Genomic DNA, 22,592 nt, shown 5'->3' on the forward strand with positions numbered 1-22,592 from the left:
AGATACAGGATCTAGCTGTATTGCCCAGGCTGGAGTGCAGTGGTGCACGATCATAGCTCACTGCAACCTCAAACTCTTGAGCTCAAGCAATCTTCTGCCTCAACCTCTCAAATGGCTGGGACTATAGGTATGTGCCATCACACCTGGCTAATTTTTAAAAATTTTAAAAATAAATTTATTCATTTATTTATTTTTTAGACAGTGCCTCACTCTGTCACCCAGGCTGGAGTGCAGTAGTATGATCATAGCTCACTATAACCTCAAACTCCTGGGCTCAAGCAATTCTCTGGCCTAAGCCTCCTGAGTAGCTAGGACTATAGGCCCATGCAACCACGCTGGGCTAATTTTGTAGAGACAGGATCACACTATGTTACACAGGCTAGTTTTTAAAAATTTCTTGTAGAGACAGGTTCTTGCTGTGTTGTCAGGCTAGTCTCGAGTTCCTGACCTCAAGTGATCCTCCTGCCTTGAGCTCCCAAAGTTCTATAATTACAGGCATGAGCCACTGCACCTAGCCTAGGCAATTCCTTTTTTTTTTTGAGACTGAGTCTCATTCTGTTGCCCAAGATGGAGTACAGTGGTGCTATCTCAGCTCATTGCAACCTCCTCCTCCCATGTTCAAGTGATTCTTCTGCCTCAGCCTCCCGAGTAGCTGGGATTATGGGCGCCCGCCACCACGCTCAGCTAATTTTTGTATTTTTAGTGAGATGAGGTTTCACCATGTTGGCCAGGCTAGTCTCGAACTCCTGATCTCAAGTGATCCACCTGCCTCGGCCTCCCAAAGTGCTAGGATTACAAGCATGAGCCACCATGCCTGGCCAAGGCAATTCTTATAGGGAATTTTGCTGCAAAAGGGAGCAAAGAAAAAAGATGGTAATTGTTTCAGGAAGTGAGATTAAAAGAGGGATGTTTTGATTTTTTTAACAGGAAAAATATATCTTGTTTGTATCCTGATATGAATGATCCAGTACAGAATAAAAAATTGATATAGGAGTAGGAGGGATGAACAGCTTCCCTTCAGTAGACAAGAAAATAATGACCTAACATATACATGGAGGGATTTGTTTTACAAAGGACCCCAAAAGATTCCTTATGGTAGCAGGCAGGAAGGTGACATGTATATGTATGTATGCTGGTAAGTAGGATACATGTGGTAATGAGAATCTGAAGTTCTTTTCTGGTTGCTTCAGTTTTCTTTCTTTCTTTTTTTTTTTTTTTTCCTCTTTTTCTTAGAGGCAGGGTCTCACGCTGTCCCCCAGGCTGAAGTGCAGTGGCACAACCATGGCTCACTACTGGCTCTGCCTCCCAGGGCTCAGGCGATCCTCCCACCTCAGCCTCCCAAGTAGATGGGACTATAGGCGTGCACGATCATGCCCAGCTTTATATATATATTTATACACACACACACATACATATGTGTATATATACATATATATACACACACAAATATATGTGTATATATACATATATACACACATATATGTGTGTGTATATATATATATAGGGAGAGAGAGATAGAGATGGAGTTTCGCTCTTGTCATCCAGGCTTGAGTGCAATGGTGCGCTCTTGGCTCACTGCAACCTCCGCCTCCTGGGTTAAAGCAGTTCTCCTGCTTCAGCCTCCCGAGTGGCTGGGATTACAGGCATGTGCCACCATGCCCAGCTAATTTCTGTATTTTTAGTAGAAATGGGGTTTCACCATGTTGGCCAGGCTGGTCTCAAACTCCTGACCTCAAGTGATCCACCTGCCTTGGCCTCCCAAAGTGCTGGGATTACAGGCATGAGCCACCACGCCTGGCCCCCAGCGAATTTTTGTATTGTTTTATACAGATGGGGTTTCACCATGTTGCCCAGGCTGGCAGTTTTCTTAGTGTAGTTGAAAGCAAGATCTTCAGCTGATAGTGAGGAATGGGAAGGATTCGTTGGGGGTTTGAGGGTAGAGGAAAAAGTGAGAAATAGTTGTCTAGGCCATGGGAAGTGAATGGATTTTATTGCACTCTAACCTCAGCAGTGTTCTCAAGGAACTGAAGATTGAGATTTGAGAGTGAAGTGTGCTCTATTCAAGTCAGTGAGAATTTATTCACTGCCTTCCATATAACAGGCACCATAAGTAGGTCTTGGAAATACAAAGATGAGTGACCTGTGTTGAAAAGATTCATTAGCTTTACAGAAAACCTCTAGATATGAATAGCTGAATACCTGCCTTGATGAGGTAGACTGGAACTATTTGTGAGTAACTGCTATATCCTAGGCTCTTTGCACATGAAGATGAAAAAGAAACTTATGACATCTTTGAAATTACTATAGACCAACAAAATAATTCTGCTCTGTGAAGAGGGCTTGTATTTATAAGGTGAATTAAGAGGACTAATTTTTTTTTTTCCAGCTTGTGGTTACTGGGATGAGAAACCACCCCATGAATTTGCCAGTGCAACTGGCTGCAAGCGCCTGTGTATTTAACTTAACCAAGCAGGATCTTGCTGCAGGAATGCCTGTCCGACTTCTGGCTGATGTGACCCATTTGCTGCTCAAAGCCATGGAACATTTTCCCAATCACCAGCAGGTAAGCTTATGTGAATTCCGTTTCAAATAGTCCTTGTAGTGTCTTCTACTCATCTCCTACAGTTCAGTTTAATAGACCAAGGCTGGAAATTCAAATGCCTTTGGAGGCTGTGGTATGACTGAGTGTAAGAAAACAGAGAAGTGGACACCAAAGGAGTATATTCTGTGCCTAAAAGCACCTAAATCCATATGTTGGGGGACATAGTACGAGCCATACAAAACTCATCCTCCTAGATCTCGAGTTTGTGATCATTTCAGCAGATAGGCACCGAGGATCTGTTCCGGGCTAGGCACTATCAAGTGCTGGGATACAGAAATGATTAAGGCATGTCTTTTCCATTTCTAGCAGTATGGTAGAAGGTGTAACCTGTCTTATACTCAGGATGAATACTAAAAATGTTGCTTAAAATTTTTTTTTTTTTTAATGGAATCTTGCTCTGTTGCCAGGCCAGAGTGCAGTGGTGCGATCTCAGCTCACTGCAACCTCCACTTCCTGGGTTCAAGCGGTTCTCCTGCCTCAGCCTCCCAAGTAGCTGGGATTACAGGTGTGTGCCACCACACCCAGCTAATTTTTGTATTTTTAGTAGAGACAAGGTTTCAACATGTTGGCCAGGCTGGTCTTGATCTCTTGTCTTTGTGATCCGCCCACCTCAGCCTCCGAAAATGCTGGGATTACAGGCATGAGCCACCTCCCCGGGCCCTTAACATTTTTTTTTTTAGGTCATTTGAAATTGACCATTGAGTTGGCAAGTTAGTAAAAAATACTCAGAGGCCCAAAAGCAAGTAAAAATGGCAAACCACATTGGTGAGTGGATCATTAAAGCCAGCTTTCCTCATTGAGGGCAAACTAGGTGAAACTTGGGCTTTGATTTTCATGGCCTCTGAAAGCCCATCAGACAGAAGACTCCTAGCATAAAGCTATGACTTCCTCCCCAAAGATACATTCTTACTAAAAGGGAGCTATGAATAAGTCTGCCTATGTTAGAGAAACAACAAAAGAATAAGCCCAAAGAAAGTAGAAGGAAGGAATAACAAAGATGAAAGTAAAAATTAATAAAATAAAAAACATACCATTATTTTAGAGAGGATCAATAATTCCAAGAATTGGTTCTTCAAACGTATTTAATAGTATTGAAAACTCATTGGCAAAGTTGATGAGGGAAAAATGAGAAAGGATGCATATAAAATAAATAAGGTTAGGAAATGGGGTGGGGGAAATGGGAAGTCACTGTAATGGGTATAGACTTTCCTTCTGGGGTGATGAAAATGTTTGGGATGATGAAATTGTGATGCTTGCACAACTCTGTGACTATACTAAAATCCATCAAATTGTACACTTTAAGTAGGTGAATTGTATGGTACATGAACTGTATCTCAATAAAGTTGTTACATATTTTTTAAAAACAGTGTTCACAGTAGGCCAGGCACGGTGGCTCATGCCTGCAATCCCAGCACTTTGGGAGGCCAAAGTAGGAGGATCACTTGAGCCCAGGAGTTCAAGACCAACCTGGGCAACATAGTGAGGCCCTATCTCTAAAAATAATAAAAAAAAATTAGGGCCGGGCATGGTGGCTCACGCCTGTAATCCCAGCACTTTGGGAGGCCAAGGCGGGTGGATCACGAGGTCAGGAGATGGAGACCACAGTGAAACCCCATCTCTACTAAAAATACAAAAAATTAGCTGGGCGTGGTGGCGGGCGCCTGTAGTCCCAGCTACTCGGGAGGCTGAGGCAGGAGAATGGCATGAACCCAGGAGGCAGAGATTGCAGTGAGCCAAGATCGTGCCACTGCACTCCAGCCTGGGCGACAGAGCGAGACTCCATCTCAAAAAAAATTAGCCTGGCATGGTGGCACACATCTGTGGTCCCAGCTACTCAGGAGCCTAAAGAGTACATGCCTAAAAGCATTTAAATCCATATGTGCAAGAATTGTTTGAACCAGGCACTCAAGGCTGCAGTGAGCTGTGATTGAGCCACTGCACTCCAGCCTGTGCAACAGAGCAAGACCTTGTCTCAAAATAAACAAACAAGAATGTTCGGGCCGGGCGTGGTGGCTCACGCCTGTAATCTCAGCACTTTGGGAGGCCGAGGCAGGCAGATCACATGAGGTCAGGAGTTTGATACCAGCCTGACCAACACAGAGAAACCCCGTCCCTACTAAAAATACAAAATTAGCCAGGCGTGGTGGCTCACGCCTGTAATCCCAGCACTTTGGGAGGCCGAGGTGGGTGGATCACCTGAGGTCAGGAGTTCAAGACCAGCCTGGCCAACATGGAGAAACCCCATCTCTACTAAAAATAAAAAATTAGCCAGGTGTGGTGGCGCATCCCTGTAATCCCAGCTACTTGGGAGGATTAGGTAGGAGAATTGCTTGAACCTGGGAGGGAGAGGTTGCGGTGAGCCGAGATTGCGCCACTGCACTCCAGCCTGGGCAACAAGAACGAAACTCCGTCTCCAAAACAAAACAAAACAAAATTAGCCAGGTGTGGTGGCGCATGCCTATAATCCCAGCTACTCGGGAGGCTGAGGCAGGAGAATTGCATGAATCTGGGATGGGGAGGTTGCAGTGAGCCAAGGTCGCACCATTGAACTCCAGCTTGGACAACAAGAGCGAAACTCCATCTCAAAAAAAAAAAAAAAATGGTCACAGTAGCACTGTGTAACTGTGTATAATGATAATAAATTGGAAATACCAAACACCAAATGTCCATCAGCCTGTGTTTAGTCACACATCAGAATACTTAAAAGCAGTGAATGATGAATGAATTACAATTCCAGATGACAACCTTGATCAATCTCAATTACAAGTTGGGTATTTTTAAAAATGCAGAAGAGTACATACATGTGATTCAATTTACTTACAGTTCAAAACCTTACAAAACTATATGGCACATTATTTAGGAATATAAATACATGTTTTGATAAAAAGCAGGGGACTGTTAAACACAAAATTTAGGCTAGTAGTTCCTCTGAGGGGAAATGAGAGGGAAAAGAGCGGGCCAAATGGGGCTTGCTAATAGTACTATTGGTAATAGATTCTTTTTCTGAAACTGAGTGGTAGGTACACCTACACAGCGGTAGTATTCACTGTATTGTTATTCCTTACACTCTTGTTACTCAAAGTGTGTTCTGCTAACCAGCTGTGTTGGCATCCCCTGCAAGCTTGTTAGTAAGGCAGAATCTCAAGATCCCAGACTTAGAGAATCATTTTATAAAGATCCCCAAGTGATTTGTATACACATTAAAGTTTGAGAAGCACTGCCTTATGCCTACATATATTTTGTAAATATTTTTCTGTATTTCTTATTTAGTAAAAACATTTAAAAACAACTCAATTAAAAAAAAAACAACCCTGGGAACTCACCTATTAGTTGGAAATGCAAATACTGTAAACTATTATGTAAATTATCTTCAGCTATTTTAACTAAGTGCTACAGAAACTTGAGAATGATTAATTCTGCTGGCTGGATTGGTGTATGGACAAAGGTACCAGGCAGGATTTCAAAGGGGAAGTGACATTGACTCACATCTTGAAAAATGAGTAAGATTTCCCATGGAGAAAAGCAGAAAAACAGTGGACCTATGCCTACATATATTTTGTAAATATATATGTGAATGTGCAGGCATTCCAGGAAGGGCACGTTGCATGTGACTGGAGTGTAGGAAGGGCAGTGTAGGATGAGGCCAGTGATATCCAGATTAGGGCCAGATTTGATGAATGCCAGCACAGGAAATTTTGATTCCACATTGAATTCCTTAAAAAATTTAAAGAAAATTCCTAAATACTTGCATAGTTCAGACTGTAGTCCCCCAAATCTAAACTCTAGCTGGGCGGAAATTGAAGACTACAGCAAAAGTCTTCCTCTTTTCCATTTCTGCCTGTGGTGTTTTTCAAATGCAGTAAGGCATAGATTCAGTGAAATTTATCTTCTGTTATTAATTTAGCCATTAGTTCAGTTAAGCTTAGCAGCTCTTTGTTGAATTCAGACTGTGTGCACCTGTGCTAAGTTCTAAGCATTCAGATACAGGAACACATAATGTAGCATAGTGTAGCAAGTACTAAGAGAAACAAGTGCTGTTGGGAGCCCAGGAGGAGCATTTAGGGCAATTTGAAAATTAGAGGCTGTGCACTGTGGCTTGCCTTTAGCCCCAGTACTTTGGGAGGCTGAAGCAGGAGGATCACTTGAGCACCAGGAGTTTGAGGCTGCAGCGAGCTATGATTGTGCCGCTGCATTACAGCCTGGGTGACAAAGCGAGACCCTGTCTCAAAAACAAACAAACAAAAAAACTAAGAAGTCTTCCTCAGTGAGGTAATATCTCTTCCCTGAGTTGAATTGTGAAGGAAAATTAGGAGTTTTCCAGCTAAAGGAACAGGAGGGATGGGCATTCTAAGTGGAGGTAATTAGAATAGCATTAATGCCTTTCTTACTTCTGTGGATCCTGTACAAATTATTGTGTTTATTTGGGAGGAGAAAAATGGTGAAGGAGGAAAGTTATGCCACTAATCAATCTGCCAGACTGTGATTCAGATTTAAATGGATCCTCAGGCGGAGTCTGTCCTAGCACCTTGACCATCTGTGATGAATATAAAACTTCCTGAGAAACCCTCTTAATTAATTACACTTGTACCTAACCCATTCCATATCATTCACCTGGGATTTACTACCACTTTGCCCTTTCTCTGCCATTTCTTCTATTATGTAATCTTTCTGCATCTTCCATGAAACAAATAGGGTATTCAGTTTATATCTGTTTTTCTATTTCTTGACTAGCTGTATATATCCCATTAACTGACTTTTGCCTTTTATGATTGAATTCCCTATATTAAGTCTTCTGTAGATAAGAAATCTTCCAATTTTATACCAAAACCTTTAAAAAATATTAAAGCCATTTGTCCAAATAAAAAAAATTAGTAGTATATACACTGTGACTTTTTTTTTAAGCCCACCCTTATTTTCTTATTTTGCTTCACAGGAATAACTTGAATCACCTTTCTATTATGATGGTGCACCTTAACTGTGTCAATTAATTATTCATATTTTCATTTACTCTTGTTTAATTGTGCTGGTCTAAACTTCATTTAAAAGATAGAGCCAAGTCTGTCAGTCACTCTTTAGAGGCCAGTGTGTAGAACACTACCCACTGTGTACTCTATGTTAGAGGCTTCCAAGCAGGCTCGTCTATATTCTTTGATGCTATGTCAACAGGTAAAACTTTCAGCCACTGTTTTTGTCATTCTGTCTATCTCAAAAAATACAGAAGACAAGGTTACTTCATAGGCCACCAGAAAGAAGGAGATTAGCTGTAATTATCCTACTTATTGCCCTATTTCTCATCTAATGGAAAAGAAAAAAAAGGTACAAGTAAACTTGTATGGGTTTCCTGGAACTCAGCCTTTCAATACTAGGGGGGCAGATAAAAGTTGTAAGAAATAACTGGTGTTTCATCAGTCTTCTTCTTTTTTTTTTTTTTTTATAGAAGCTACCTTGGTTAAAATATAACAAAGTGATATTTTATTTAGGATTTTTTTCTTCCTTTGATTCTTTAGTTACAGAAGAATTGCCTCCTTTCACTTTGCAGTGACCGGATCCTTCAAGATGTTCCATTTAACAGGCAAGTGATAGCTCTAGAACTTAAAGTGGGGCAAAACAGAATGTTAGAAATCTGTCTTGGGTCATTTCTTACCATTTAGGATATCCCTTTTATAAGATTAATTGAGTAGACAGAATTGTGGGTTATTTTATAGAATGCTAAATCTACTTTCTTTAATTTAGTGCTTTGACATTCATGATAGCAAATTGACCTATGTTGTCATAGTCCTTTGCTTAGGATTCATGTTGGTTATAGTTTTCAGGATATCCACATGATATTGTAAGCTATGAGCATTGTTATCGCCATTCAAAAGATAAAAAAACTAGGGCATATATAGAGATTCATTGTCTTTACTATGACTTTGTGACTAATAACTGCAAGGTTAGAAAGATGCAGGTTTGGCCAGGCGCAGTGGCTCACGCCTATAATCCCAGTGCTTTGGGAGGCCAAGGTGGGAGGATCCCCATGTCAGGAGTTCGAAACCAGCCTGGTGAAACCCCGTCTCTACTAAAGATACAAAAAATTAGCCGGGTGTGGTGGCACACACCTGTAATCCCAGCTACTCGGGAGACTGAGGCAGGAGAATCGCTTGAACCCGGGAGGCAGCGGTTGCAGTGAGCCAAGATCGCGCCACTGCACTCCAGCCTGGGCGACAGGGCAAGACTCTGTCTCAAAAAAAAAAAAAAGACATAGATCTTCTAATTCTAAGCCTAGTGTTCTGTTTTTTGTAACATATCTCTTATTATTATTGTTATTTGGTATTGAATTATGGAAGAAACTTTTTAAGGAGAGGTTAAGGGAGGCCTTATAACTAGATTCCATTAAATATAAAGGGGTCCTTTTTTTTTTTTTTTTTTTTTTTTGAGACAGAGTCTTGCTCTGTCACCCAGGCTGGAGTGCAGTGGTGCAATCTCGGCTCACTGCAAGCTCCGCCTCCCGGGTTCACGCCATTCTCCGGCCTCAGCCTCCGAGTAGCTGGGACTACAGGCGCCCGCCACCACGCCCGGCTAATTTTTTGTATTTTTTTTTAGTAGAGACGGAGTTTCACCGTGGTCTCGATCTCCTGACCTTGTGATCCACCCGCCTCGGCCTCCCAAAGTGCTGGGATTACAAGCGTGAGCCACCGCGCCTGGCCTATAAAGGGGTCCTTTGTTTTCTAAGATGTAATTTTGAAGCTTAAAAAATTTTTTTTATTTTACTATTTTAAAATATAATTTTTCTTTTTCTTTTTTTTGAGAAAGGGTCTTGCTCTGTCACCCAGGCTGGAGTGCAATGGTGCAATCTCAGCTAACTGCAACCTCCTCATCTTGGGTTTAAGTGATTCCCCTACCTCAGCTGAGTAGCTGAGATTACAGGCGTGTGTCAGTCACCATGCTGGGCTAATTTTTGTATTTTTTGGTACAGACAAGGTTTTACCATGTTGGCCAGGCAGGTCTCAAACTCCTGACCTCAAGTAATCCACCTGCCTCGGCCTCCCAAAGTGCTGGGATTACAGGTGCTAGCCACCATGCCCAGTCTTAAAATATAATTTTTTAATGATGGCATTTTGAAAAGGAAATTTATACTTCATTATTTAATGAAAAGTATGTTTCTCCAGCAGCAATTTTTTTTTTTTTTTTTTTTTTTTTTTAAAGACGGAGTTTCACTCTTATTGCCCAGGCTGGAGTGCAATGGCGCAATCTCGGCTCACTGCAACCTGTACTACCCAGGTTCAAGAAATTCTCCTGCTTTAGCCTCCCAAATAGCTGGGATTACAGGCATGTGCCATCATACCCAGCTAATTTTTGTATTTTTAGTAGAGATGGGGTTTCACCCTGTTGGCCAGGCTGGTCTCCTGACCTCAGGTAATCTACCCACCTCAGCCTCCCAAAGTGCTGGGATTACAGGCGTGAGCCACTGCTCCTAGCCTTCAAGCAGCAATTTTACGGTGATTTACTTTTATTTGAGTAACAGAGTACACTTATCTGGCATGGCTAAGGAAAGAGGTGTTCCATTTTTTATTTGAAATAAACAATTTGGATAAAAATATAACTACATATATCTCATGTAGATTGCTAATTTTATTTTGGAAATATTGAATCTCTGTGCTCATCATTGTAACAAAGTCTAAGGTAGGAAAAACATAGTCACTCTCCTAAAGATTATATTCTACTCCTTAATGTTTTCTTAAAGGGCTAGATTGTAAATACTCTAGGCCTATGGGCTATAGAGTCTCTGTTGCAGCTATTTAACTCTGCCATTGTCCCTCAAAAGCAGCCACAGGTAATATGTAAGCAAATGGATATGGCTGTGTCCCAACAGAGCTTTACAAAACAGGCAGCCAGATTCACAGGCTATGTACTTTGCTTACCTCTCATCCAGCCAATGCACTCTGCTAGAATTAACCTTCTTTGTGGTCAGAGGCTGTGATTGGTTCATCTCTTTGTCTCTAGTGATTGGGTGGATATTTAATGGATCGATGGATGAATGAATGAATGAATATTACATGAGACAGAATTTTTCATAGAAGAGGTGTTAATGAAATGCATTGGGCCCCCACACAAGGAAGGAAAGATTCTGTCTGACTGATGATCATTAAGGATTTCCTGTTAGTTATGGCACTTGAGATAAAAACGGTAAAAACTAACGTTTATGAAGCACTTACTACTGCCAGGCAGGCATTGTGCTAAAGTGTTTTATGTAAGCTTATTCAGTCCTCAGAACAATCCTGTGAAATTATTACTCTTATGATCTTCATTTTACAGATGAGGAAAGAGAGACACAGAAAGGATTAGTAACTTGCCCAAGGTAATAAGATAGTAAGTAGCAGAGTCTAGATTTAAATTCAGTCTGACTCCAGGTCCTCCATTTTTTCATCCATGCTATGTTGTTTTGAAGATGAGAGCTGATTGAATTGTTTTATGTTGTTGAAACTGCATCAGTAAAGGCACAGAGAAAGTCAATTATATTAGTAAAAATTAACTTTTATAAAGAACTTATTTTGTGCCAAATTCTGTACTAAGTCTTAAGCTTCTATGTGATATCATTTAATCCTCATGACAACCCTATGGAATAGGTTTTTATTTTATTTATTTATTTATTTATTTTTTGAGACAGAGTTTCGCTCTCGTTGCTCAGGCTAGAGTGCAATAGCAACATCTCGGCTCTCTGCAACCTCTGCTTCCCGAGTTCAAGCAATTCTCCTGCCTCAGTCTCCTGAGTAGGTGCAACTAAAGGTGTGTGCCGCTACGCAAGGCTAATTTTGTATTTTTAGTAGAGGCAGGGTTTTACCATGTTGGCCAGGCTGGTCTCAAACTCCTGACCTCAGGTGATCTGCCCGCCTTGGCCTCCCGAAGTGCTGGGATTACAGGCGTGAGCCACCACACCCAGCCTGGAATAAGTTTTTGTTGCTATTTTACAGATAAGAATGTTGAAGTTCAGCGAGGTTAAGGAGTTTGGTCAGAGTCCCAAAGTTAGGCCAGGCACAGTGGCTCATGGAGAATGTAATCCCAGCATTTTGGGAGGCCAAGACAAGTGGATCACGTGAAGTCAGGAGTTCTAGAGCAGCCTGGCCAACATGGTGAAACGCTGTCTCTACTAAAAATAGTAGAGTGTGGTGGCGGCTCCTAGCTACTCAGGAGGCTGAGGCAGGAGAATCGCTTGAACCCTGGAGGCAGAGGTTGCAGGGAGCCAAGATTGTGCCACTGCACCCCAGCCTGGGCAACAAGAGTGAAACTCTGTCTCAAAAACAAAAAGTTAATAAGTGGTGGAGGTGATATTTGAATCCAGGCTGACTCCAAAGCGTATGTTGTTCTTAACAGCTTGACTACATTGCCTCACATGATAATTTATTTTATTGTTATCATTAACATTAAGTAGAACTAGAATTCAAACCCAGAACTGACTTGAGAATCTCTACACTTTACCACTAGCCTGTGTTACCTCATACTTGTGGGCATGTGTGAAGGCTAATGAGCAATCCACTTTGCAGAAAGCATAGGGTAGGCAGGAAAACTTGATATGGCCCCATGCTAAAGTCCTAGAATGCTTTGAGGATGGGAGTGACATCATACCTAAGTCCTCGGACAGGTTTATTTGTTTGTTTGTTTCTTTCTTTCTTTCTTTTTCTTTCTTTTCTTTCTTTCTTTCCTTTTCTTTCTTTCCTTTCTTTTCTTTTTCTTTCTTTCCTTTCTTTTCATTCTTTTCTTCCTTTCCCTTCCTTTCCTTTCCTTTTCCTTTCTCTTTTCCCTTCCCTTTTCCCTTTCCTTTTCCCTTCCCTTCCCTTCCCTCCTCCCCTCCCCTCCCCTCCCCTCCCCTCCCCTCCCTCCCCTCCCCTCCCCTTCCCTTCCCTTCCTTTCCCTTTCTTCTTTATTTTTTGAGATGGAGTCTCACTCTGTCTCCAGGTTGGAGTGCAGTGGCGTGATCTCGGCTCACTGCAGCCTCCGCCCCCCAGGTTCAAGTGATTCTCCTGCCTCAGCCTCCCGAGTAGCTGAGACTACAGGTGCGCACCACCACACCCAGCTAATTTTTTGTATTTTTAGTAGAGACGGGGTTTCACCATGTTTGCCAGGATGGTCTCTATCTCTTGACCTTGTGATCTGCCCGCCTCGGCCTCCCGAAGTGCTGGGATTACACACGTGAGCCACCGCTCCTGGCCAGAGGTTTATTTCTAATGTGCAGGCACACATTGATTGGAAACTAGTGGAGACAGGGAAGCCAATTAGGAATATATTGTAGAAGAATACAAGTAGTGGGCCTAATCAGAAATGGCCTTGGAAACAGAAAGAAGGTAATAGTAAATTTAAGAGAAGTTGTAGAGTAGTAATCTACCTGAAAATAATCATTCAGTCAACATATATTAAACACTATTTATGTTTCGATCACTGTATTGAGTGTGTGCGTGGCATAAAGGGCTAAATAGGATATATAGTCCCCGCCCTCAAGGAGCGCACAGGCCAAATGGGGATTCAAGTGAGTCTGCAGATGACTGTGGATCTCTGACCTAAAGTACTGACCTAAAGTGAGTCTGCAGATAACTGTGGATCAGCTATACCTAAAGTACTAAGGAGCTAAGAAGGCAGTGATCAATGTGTCAAAGAAACCACCTCAAAGGCAGTGACATTTGATCTGAGTCTTAAGGATGAAACTATGGGTAAGATAATCAGATGTATTCCTTGACCTCCTCTTGGTTTTTCTCCTTGTATCCCACATTGAGTTCTTTGGCAAATCCAGCTCTATCTTCAAAATTTATCCAGAATTCATCCATTTCTCTTCACTTCCATTTCTATCACTTGGAGTAGACTAAAAGTGATTTCTCTCCTGAATTACTGCAGTAGCCTCAGAACTGCCCTCCTGCTTCTGTCTTTGCCCTCCTGGAGTTTATTCTAAACACAGCTGATAGAGTAGTCCTGCTCATGTTATATTCCTGCCCAGAAGCCTTCTATGGCTTTCCCTCTCATTCAGAGTAAAAGCTAGTTCCTTAATGATATGGTTTGGCCCTGTGACCCCAGCCAAATCTCATGTTAAATTATAATCACCAGTGCTGTAGGTGGGGCCTGGTGGGAGGTGATTGGATCATGGGGGTGTTTTCTAATGGTTTAGCACCATCCCCTGAGTGCTGTCTTGTGATAGAGTTCTCACGAGATCTGGTCGTTTAAAAGTGTGTGGCACCTCCGGCTTTGCCCTTCCATCTCCTTCACCCATGTAGGATGTGCCAGTCTCGCCTTCCATGATGATTGCAAGTTTTCTGAGGCCTTCCCAGCGGTGCTTCCTTACAGCCTGTGGAACCATGAGCCAATTAAACCTCTTTTCTTTATAAATTACCCAGTCTCAGGTAGTTATTTATAGCAATGCAAAAATGGACTAATAACTAGACTCTACGTGATCTGGTGCCTCTGTTACCTCTCACTTTCTCTCTCAGGACTCTTCCCTTGTTCTCTCTGCTCTGTCCTCACTGACCTCCATGCTATTTGTTGACATTTCTATGCCCATACCCACTTCAGGGCTGTTGTATTTCTCCTCCCCTCTCCCTGGAATGCTTGTCCCCTAAATTCCCATGTGGTTCTTTCTTACTTCCTCAGAAGTTTCAATGAGGCCTTCCGTAGCTACCCTACATAAAATTTCAACATTTCATATCCTCTTTTCCTGCTTTATTTTTTTTTCCGTAGCATATGGTCAGTACCTAACCATACTGTATATTTTACTTACTTATCTGATTTATTACCTGTCTTCCTCACTGGAGTGTAAGCTCTATGAAAGTAGGGACATTTTTCTGTTTTGTTTACTATTCTATCTCCAGCACTAAGAACAATATCTGGCACAAAGCAAGAGTTTAATATATGTTTGTGAATGAATGAATGAATGTTTTTGTTGTGCTAGGTGCTATGAGGAACCCAGAAAATACTTAAATTACAACTATAATATGGAAATCACTATAATTTAGAAATACAGAATAGAAATATGTTATAATTCTACAAGATGAAATGCCAGATAGTTGGAATCATATTTTCCAAACCCTTCTTTCTTTACAAAATGTTGTCAGAATTAATAATATGGCATCATCTCTAAAACACTAAGTGTAATTGTTACTCTCTACCAGTTCAGAGGAATTTTCCCTTGCCTTTTCACGTATTTAAGTTGTAGCATCGGTTCCTAGCTGGAACTCTGAAATTGTGCCTGGGCCTCCACGATTAATTCATGAAACCCTTTTTGTGTTTTCAGGTTTGAAGCAGCCAAGCTTGTCATGCAGTGGCTCTGCAACCATGAGGATCAAAACATGCAAAGGATGGCAGTTGCCATCATTTCCATCCTGGCTGCCAAGGTATGTGAACTCTTGCTGAATAATTTTCTGTAGGCAGCTGTTTCTCACTACGTTTACTGTTTCCCCCCCAAAATCTATGTGCCAGAAACATTAGTAAATCTCTCTGCCAGCCTGCTTATTCAAGCTACATTCGATATTGTAGAATTTGGCTGGGCACAGTGATTCACGCCCGTAATCCCAGCACTTTGGGAGGCCGAGGCAAGCCTCCGAAAAACAGATACACAGCAGAATTCCAAGTTGATCAGAGATTTTAGTCTGACCTTTGGAGTGAGGTACAGTGAATGATATTAAACTCACATTAATGAGTTCTTGAACATTGAATTTGTTTTTTACTTGCAGCTTTCTACAGAACAAACTGCACAGCTTGGTACTGAGCTCTTTATTGTCAGGGTAAGTCTATAATCTCCACGCAGGCCACTAGACATTCATGTTTATTGTTTTCAGGCAGTATTGTATATTTTCTGACATTTTATATATATATATTTATATATATGTTTATATATATTTTTATATATATAAACATATATATATATATATATATGTTTATATATATTTATATATATATAAACATATATATATATATATATTTTTTTTTTTTTTTTTAAGACAGAGTCTTGCACTGTTGCCCCGGCGGAGTGCAGAGGTGCGATCTCAGCTCACTGAAAGCTCCGCTTCCCGGGTTCACGCCATTCTCCTGCCTCAGCCTCCCGAGTAGCTGGGACTACAGGCCCCCACCACCATGCCCGGCTAATTTTTTTGTATTTTTAGTAGAGACGGGGTTTCACCGTGTTAGCCAGGATGGTCTCGATCTCCTGACCTTGTGATCTGCCTGCCTCGGCCTCCCAAAGTGCTGGGATTACAGGCGTGAGCCACCGTGCCCAGCCAATATTTTATATTTTAATAAAAATTTTTTGTGGCTAGGCATGTGGTGACTCACACCTGTAATCCCAGCACTTTGGGAGACCAAGGCAGGAGGGGATCACTTGAGGCCAGGAGTTCCAGAACAGTCTGGGTTATCTAATGGGACCCCTTCTCTACCAAAAAAAAAAAAAAAAAGTTGGACATTGTGGCACACGCCCGTGGTTCCAACTACTCAAGAAGCTGAGGTGGGAGGATCACTTGAGCCCAAGAGGTCAAGGCTGCAGTGAGCTGTGATCATGTCACTGCACTCCAGCCTGGGTGACAGAGTGAGACCCTTTCTCAAAACAAAAAAAATTTTTTTTTTTGGTTACTTCTAAAGAAGTGTATTTATTTCTTTTCATATATGCAGTTTTACTCCTTAACAGAAATGGAAAAAGCCCTGACCTAGGAGTCAGATGACCTAGGATCTAGCTTGTAAACTCACTTTGTGAATTTGGGAAAATTACTTGAACCATTGGGGTCTACATAAGTATTAAGATCCTATCTAAGGCCAGGCACAGTGGTTATGCCTGTAATCCCAGCATTTTGGGAGGCCAAGGCAGGAGGGTTGCTTGAGCCCAGGAGTTCAAGACCAGCCTGGGCAATATGATGAGACCCCATCTATACAAATAATTTAAAAATTAGCCAGCCATGGTAGCACATGTCTGTGGTCCCAGCTACGCAAGAGGCTGAGGTGGAAGAATTGCTTGAGCCCAAGTGGTCAAGGTTGCAGTTAGCCATGATGACGCCACTGCACTCCAGCCTGGGTGACAGAGCAAGACCCTGTCTCCAAAAATACAAAACAGCTATCTAATTCTAAAACTCTGTGATTTTTGTTATTTATATAGAAAATGTAGAGACTCTATTACAGGCATAAGGTTGTGCTGTATGCTTTGGGGAAGCAGATATACGATTTTGCTTGGTTACAATCAGTTGAGGAAATAAGACTAGTAAAACATGAAAACTTTAAAAAGCTTTAAAGGGAGTAGATATAAACAATGTCTTAGGGAAGACTTAGAGGCAAAAAGTACATTTAAACATGCCTGTTAAAATCCTGGCATGAGGTGTTTGAATAGTAATACTACATGGAAAAGTCAAATAAGAGACTCCCTTTTTCCATGACTTATAAATTATGTATGTAATGAGAAAGTAAACCATTCATTTGATAAATATGTATACAGTACCCGTGATATCAAATGAATGATACTTGCTACCTTACTAGATGTTAAGGAATTCACACTGAATTATAATTATGTAATTATTCACACTGAATTATATCTATAAATTCTACCCATAACAAACAGTACAATAGAAAAAAAATTAGCTATGTAGCTATGGTTGTAACAAAATCTAAAAAGTATAATAATAAAGATAAGAATGAAAAAATAGGCCAGGCACGGTGGCTTACGCCTGTAATGCCAGCAATTTGGGAGGCCGAGGCGGGTGGATCACAAGGTCAGGAGATCGAGACCATCCTGGCTAAGGCAGTGAAACCCCGTCTCTACTAAAAATACAAAAAATTAGCTGGGTGTGGTGGCGGGCACCTGTAGTCCCAGCTACTCGGGAGGCTGAGGCAGGAGAATGGCGTGAACCCAGGAGGCGGATCTTGCAATGAGCCGAGATAACACCACTGCACTCCAGCCTGGTTGACAGAGCGAGACTCCATCTCAAAAAAAAAAAGAATGAAAAAAATAGCTGGGCATGGTGGCCCACGCCTGTAATTTGGGAGGTTGAGGTGGGCAGATCACGAGGTCAGGAGTTTGAGACCAGCCTGACCAACATGGTGAAACCCCATCTGTACTTAAAAATGCAAAAATTAGCCGGGCGTGGTGGTACGCACCTGTAATCCCAGCCACTCAGGAGGCTAAGGCAGGAGAATCGCTTGAACTGGGAAGGTGGAGGTTGCAGTGAGCCGAGACTGGGCCACTGCACTCCAGCCTGGGCAAGATAGTGAGACTCCATCTCAAAAAAAAAAAAGGAAAAGAAAAAAGAAAAAATAATGTTATAAAGAGAGAGAAGGCTATTCGGGAATAATGAAAAGAGTAGGAATTCTGGAGTTGACATATCTGGATTTATTTTCAGTTCTGTCTCTTACTAGCCATGTATTTTGGGCAAATCACAGTTTTCTTTGGGATGATAAAAAATATTTAATACAGTTATTATGAAGATTAAATGAAAAGAAAAGCTTATGCTTGTAATCCCAGCACTTTGGGAGGCTGAGGTGGGAGGATCACTTAAAGCCAGGAGTTTGAGACCAGCATGGTCAACATAGCAAGATTTTGGCTCTAATCAGCAAAAAAAAAAAAAAAAAAAAAAAAATTAGCTGGGCATGGTGGCACACACCTGTAGTCTCAGCTACTCAGGTGGTTGAAGCAAGAGGATCGCTTGAGCTTGGGAGTTCGAGTCTGCAGTGAACTATAATTGTGTCACTGCACTCCAGCCTGAGTGATAGAGTGAGAGTCCATGTCAAAAAAAAAGAAAAATGATTAACTGAGGTAGTATATGCTAAGTACCTAACACTAAATATAATATACATTAGATAAGTAGAAAAAGATGCTTATTTTGTTTTTTTTTTTACTATTTTCAGGGGTGACAGTTTTAAAAAAAGACCTCTTATATGTCTCTCAGTAATTTTGGTATCTTCAAAGATTTTTAAGGAAATCTACTCATATGCTTTGGGAGGAAATCAAGCTTAAAGAAGGAATTAGTAGGCCAGGCACGGTGGCTCAGCCTGTAATCCTAGCACTTTGGGAGGCCGAGGCGGGTGGATTACCTGAGATCAGGAGTTCGAGACCAGTGTGGCCAGCATGGTGAAACGCCATCTCTACTAAAAATATAAAAATTAGCCAGGTGTGGTGGCATGTGCCTGTAATTCCAGCTACTTGGGAGGCTGAGGCAGAGAATCACTTGAATCCCGGGGGGGCGGAGGTTGTAGTGAGCTGAGATTGCGCCACTTCACTTAGCCTGGGCAAAACAGCAACACTCTGTCTCGAAAAAAAAAAAAGAAAAAAAAAAGAAGGAATTAGTAATAGTAGTGATACCTAATTATACCTACATGTTTGTGTTTCTTCAATTTTTTTTTCCTGAATTGTGTATAGCCACTAGTATTATGTTCATTAATGTTTTCTTATATGTGTTTTAACAGAGTTTCCTTTTTTTTTTTTTTTTTTTTTTGAGACGGAGTCTCGCTCTGTGGCCCAGGCTGGAGTGCTGTGGCGTGATCTCGGCTCACTGCAAGCTCTGCCTCCCAGGTTCATGCCATTCTCCTGCCTCAGCCTCCGGAGTAGCTGGGACTACAGGAGCCCGCCACTACGCTTGGCTAATTTTTTGTATTTTTTAGTAGAGACGGGGTTTCACCGTATTAGCCAGGATGGTCTCGATCTCCTGACCTCGTGATCCCAAAGTGCTGGGATTACAGGCGTGAGCCACTGCGCCAGGCCCAGAGCTTCTTTTTTTACCTCCAAAAGTATAATCTAAAAATTGAATTATGGATGCCTTATGTAGTTTTAAAACCACTTACTTTTCAAACATAAATTTTTTAGGGTAAAGCTATGATAGAACTAATTTATACCTGGAATTTCAAAGCTATTATCTTCTTGTTTTTTTGAAAGGGAGGAAGGGGAAAAGGAAATAAAAAGGGAAGGAGAAAGGGGGAAAAATAAGCAAAAGCAAGACAGAGGTACTGCAGCATCTGCTGTCAGGGAAGGCTGAGGAGGGAGGGGCTATTATCTTAGTTATAGTCAATATAGACTTTAATTCTCTTATTGTATGTAGTTTTTCCTTTCTTTTTCTTCTTTTTTTTATATATGCTTTCATTTTTCCGTGATTACAAACACAACTGAATATCAAATGCACAAAGTAAGAATTATACGGGGAAAAAGATCAGATACGTTCATATATATATCACCTTTTCAAGGCTATTTCCATCCAGAATAACCTTGGTTTGCCAGGGCCAATAGAAAGAAGTCACAAAATCGCCTTTAGTCAAATCTGTGTGTTTGCTTTCTTCTATAATTCCAATACCTCCACCATCAACGACTTGAGATAGCTGCCAAGGTGTTATATAGTCAGTGCCAGTGTCTTCATTCATTCTACAACGAAGGCTGTCACTTCACACTTGGAAGGTTGCACAGCGGCCAGGCAGAGGCGCTCCTCACTTCCTAGACGGGGTGGCCGGGCAGAGACGCTCCTCACTTCCTAGACGGGGCAGCCGGGCAGAGGCGCTCCTCACTTCCCAGACGGGGCGAAGGCCGGGCAGAGGCGCTCCTCATTTCCCAGACGGGGCGGCCAGGCAGAGACGCTCCTCACTTCCTAGACGGGGTGGCGGCCGGGCAGAGGCTGTAATCTTAGCACTTTGGGAGGCCAAGGCAGGCGGCTGGGAGGTGGACGTTGCAGTGAGCCGAGATCACGCCACTGCACTCCAGCCTGGGCAACTTTGAGCGTTGAGTGAGCGAGACTCCATCTGTAATCCCAGCACTTCGGGAGGCCGAGGCGGGCAGATCACTTGACGTCAGGAGTTGGAGAGCAGCCTGGCCAACACGGCGAAACCCCGTTTCCACCAAAAATACAAAAACTAGCCAGGTGTGGTGGTGTGTGCCTGCAATCTCAGGTATTCAGCAGGCCGAGGCAGGAGAATCACGGGAGCCAGAGGCAGGGAGGTTGTAGTGAGCCGAGATTATGCCGCTGCACTGTAGCCTGGGCAACAGAGGGAGATCTTCTCGAAAGAAAGAAAGGGGGGGCGTGGAGGGAGGGAGAGAGAGAGAGAGTCTTTTTCTTCTTAGGGAAAACTTGGAGTTGGATAGATTAGGTGAAAGGAAGAAAGGAAAGGAAGGAAGGTAGGAAGGAAGTCTTTTTCTTAACGAAAACTTGGATAGATTAGGTCTTCCTATTCTTACTTTCTCTGACTAAATTGACTATGAACAAATTAGTTAATATTTCTCAGACTCAATTTTCTCTCCTAAAAAATGGGAATAACAGTACTACAATATAGAATATAATTTGCTAATCCTTAATAAATGTTAGCTTCATTTGCCCTTCTCTTCCTTTGCCTTTTTAATTCTAGAATCTAAAATAAGTATATGCTGTGACTGAATGAGTAAGATAGTTGACCCAAGTTTTAATCATTTTGCCTATGTTATTTATGGGTGATTGCATTATAGGTATGATCAGAGTAATGTAGGAGTATTTATGAAAATCTTACACTTTTTTCTTGAAGAAAAGTTCAGTCCAAGGGGCTGTTTAAGTACCTTTACAGGAAATGCTTTAAGCCATGAGACTAATCCTCATGGACTTGTGGTTATTAATCACCATAAATTGTAATAACAGTTCAAAAATGAAAACTTAATTGTTTTTTTTTTTTTCAGCAACTTCTTCAAATAGTGAAGCAGAAAACCAATCAAAATTCAGTGGACACTACGTTGAAATTTACTTTGAGTGCACTTTGGAACCTCACAGATGAATCCCCAACCACTTGTAGACACTTTATTGAAAACCAAGGGTTAGAACTCTTCATGAGGGTTCTAGAGGTTAGAATGGGAATTTAGCTTACAGTTTTGATATTTATTAATTTATTTACTTTAGCATTTATTTTATATTTGGTTCTTTAGGTAATTATAGGTTTCTCTTTCTTTTTGCAGTCTTTCCCAACTGAGTCATCCATTCAGCAGAAAGTTCTAGGACTTTTGGTAAGATATAAGCACTTCCTGCTAAGTTCCAAGCTGTATTTATTTTCTGTCTGAAGTAACACATTGAAAGTTGCAGCTCTGCAGTGGCAGTATCATAGCCCCTTATCTAAGGCACGATCATTGCTAATTGAGAACTATTCCCAGTACCTCTCCATGTTGACTTGAAATGTGGTCTGCAATGGCAATTTCTTTCTTTCTTTTTTTTTGAGACAGGGTCTCACTTTGTTGCCCAGGCTGGAGTGCAGTGGTGTGATCACAGCTCACTGCAGACTCGACCTCCTGCTGAGCTCAAGCAGTTCCCCCAGCTCAGTCTCCCTAGTAGGTGGGACTATAGGTGTGCACCACAATGCCCAGCTAATTTTTGTATTTTTTGTAGAGATGGAGTTTTGTCATGTTGCCCAGGCTGGTCTCAAACTCCTGAGCTCAAGCAATCCTCTTACCTCGGCCTCCCAAAGTGCTGGGATTGTAGGCATGAGCTGTCCGGTCAGCAGTGGCAATTTTTGACAATTTATAGGCAAATAAACAAAAAAAGAAAGAGAGAGAGAAAGTTGCTGCTATGATACTTGTAAACAATGACATTAGAAAATAAATATTATTAAATTTAAAAAGACTATAAAAATACAGTGCGAGGTCAGGAGATCGAGACCATCCTGGCTAACACGGTGAAACCCCGTCTCTACTAAAAATATGAAAAATTAGCCGGGTGCGGTGGCAGGCGCCTGTAGTCCTAGCTACTCCGGAGGCTGATGCAGGAGAATTGCTTGAACTCAGGAGGTGGAGGTTGCAGTGAGCTGAGATCACACCACTGCACTCCAGCCTGGGCAACAGAGCAAGACTCCATCTCAAAAAAACCCCTAGTATATATATATGTATATATATAGGCCCGGTGCAGTGGCTCACGCCTGTAATCCCAACACTTTGAGAGGCCTAAGTGGGCAAATCACCTGAGGTCAGGAGTTCATGAACAGCCTGGCCAACATGGTGAAACTCCCATCTCTACTAAAAATACAAAAATTAGCCAGGCATGGTGGCAGGTGCCTGTAATCTCAGCTACTT

General features: G+C 41.8%; 1 protein-coding gene across 3 annotated transcripts in view; it reads left to right on the forward strand.

Annotated features, from left to right (window-relative positions):
* The window catches only part of ZYG11B (zyg-11 family member B, cell cycle regulator), a 108,228-nt gene that overhangs the window by 58,590 nt on the left and 27,046 nt on the right, over nucleotides 1-22,592 (forward strand). For all 3 annotated transcript variants that reach the window (XM_030818816.1, XM_030818817.1, XM_030818815.1), the window contains exons 5-10: nucleotides 2,387-2,563; nucleotides 8,110-8,174; nucleotides 14,853-14,952; nucleotides 15,292-15,342; nucleotides 21,216-21,377; nucleotides 21,489-21,536. In XM_030818816.1, coding sequence (XP_030674676.1) covers nucleotides 2,387-2,563; nucleotides 8,110-8,174; nucleotides 14,853-14,952; nucleotides 15,292-15,342; nucleotides 21,216-21,377; nucleotides 21,489-21,536 — 603 coding nt within the window. The remainder of the gene's footprint in view (nucleotides 1-2,386; nucleotides 2,564-8,109; nucleotides 8,175-14,852; nucleotides 14,953-15,291; nucleotides 15,343-21,215; nucleotides 21,378-21,488; nucleotides 21,537-22,592) is intronic.

Source organism: Nomascus leucogenys, chromosome 9 (genome assembly GCF_006542625.1).
Source record: "Nomascus leucogenys isolate Asia chromosome 9, Asia_NLE_v1, whole genome shotgun sequence".
In the NCBI taxonomy this organism is placed as follows: domain Eukaryota; kingdom Metazoa; phylum Chordata; class Mammalia; order Primates; family Hylobatidae; genus Nomascus; species Nomascus leucogenys.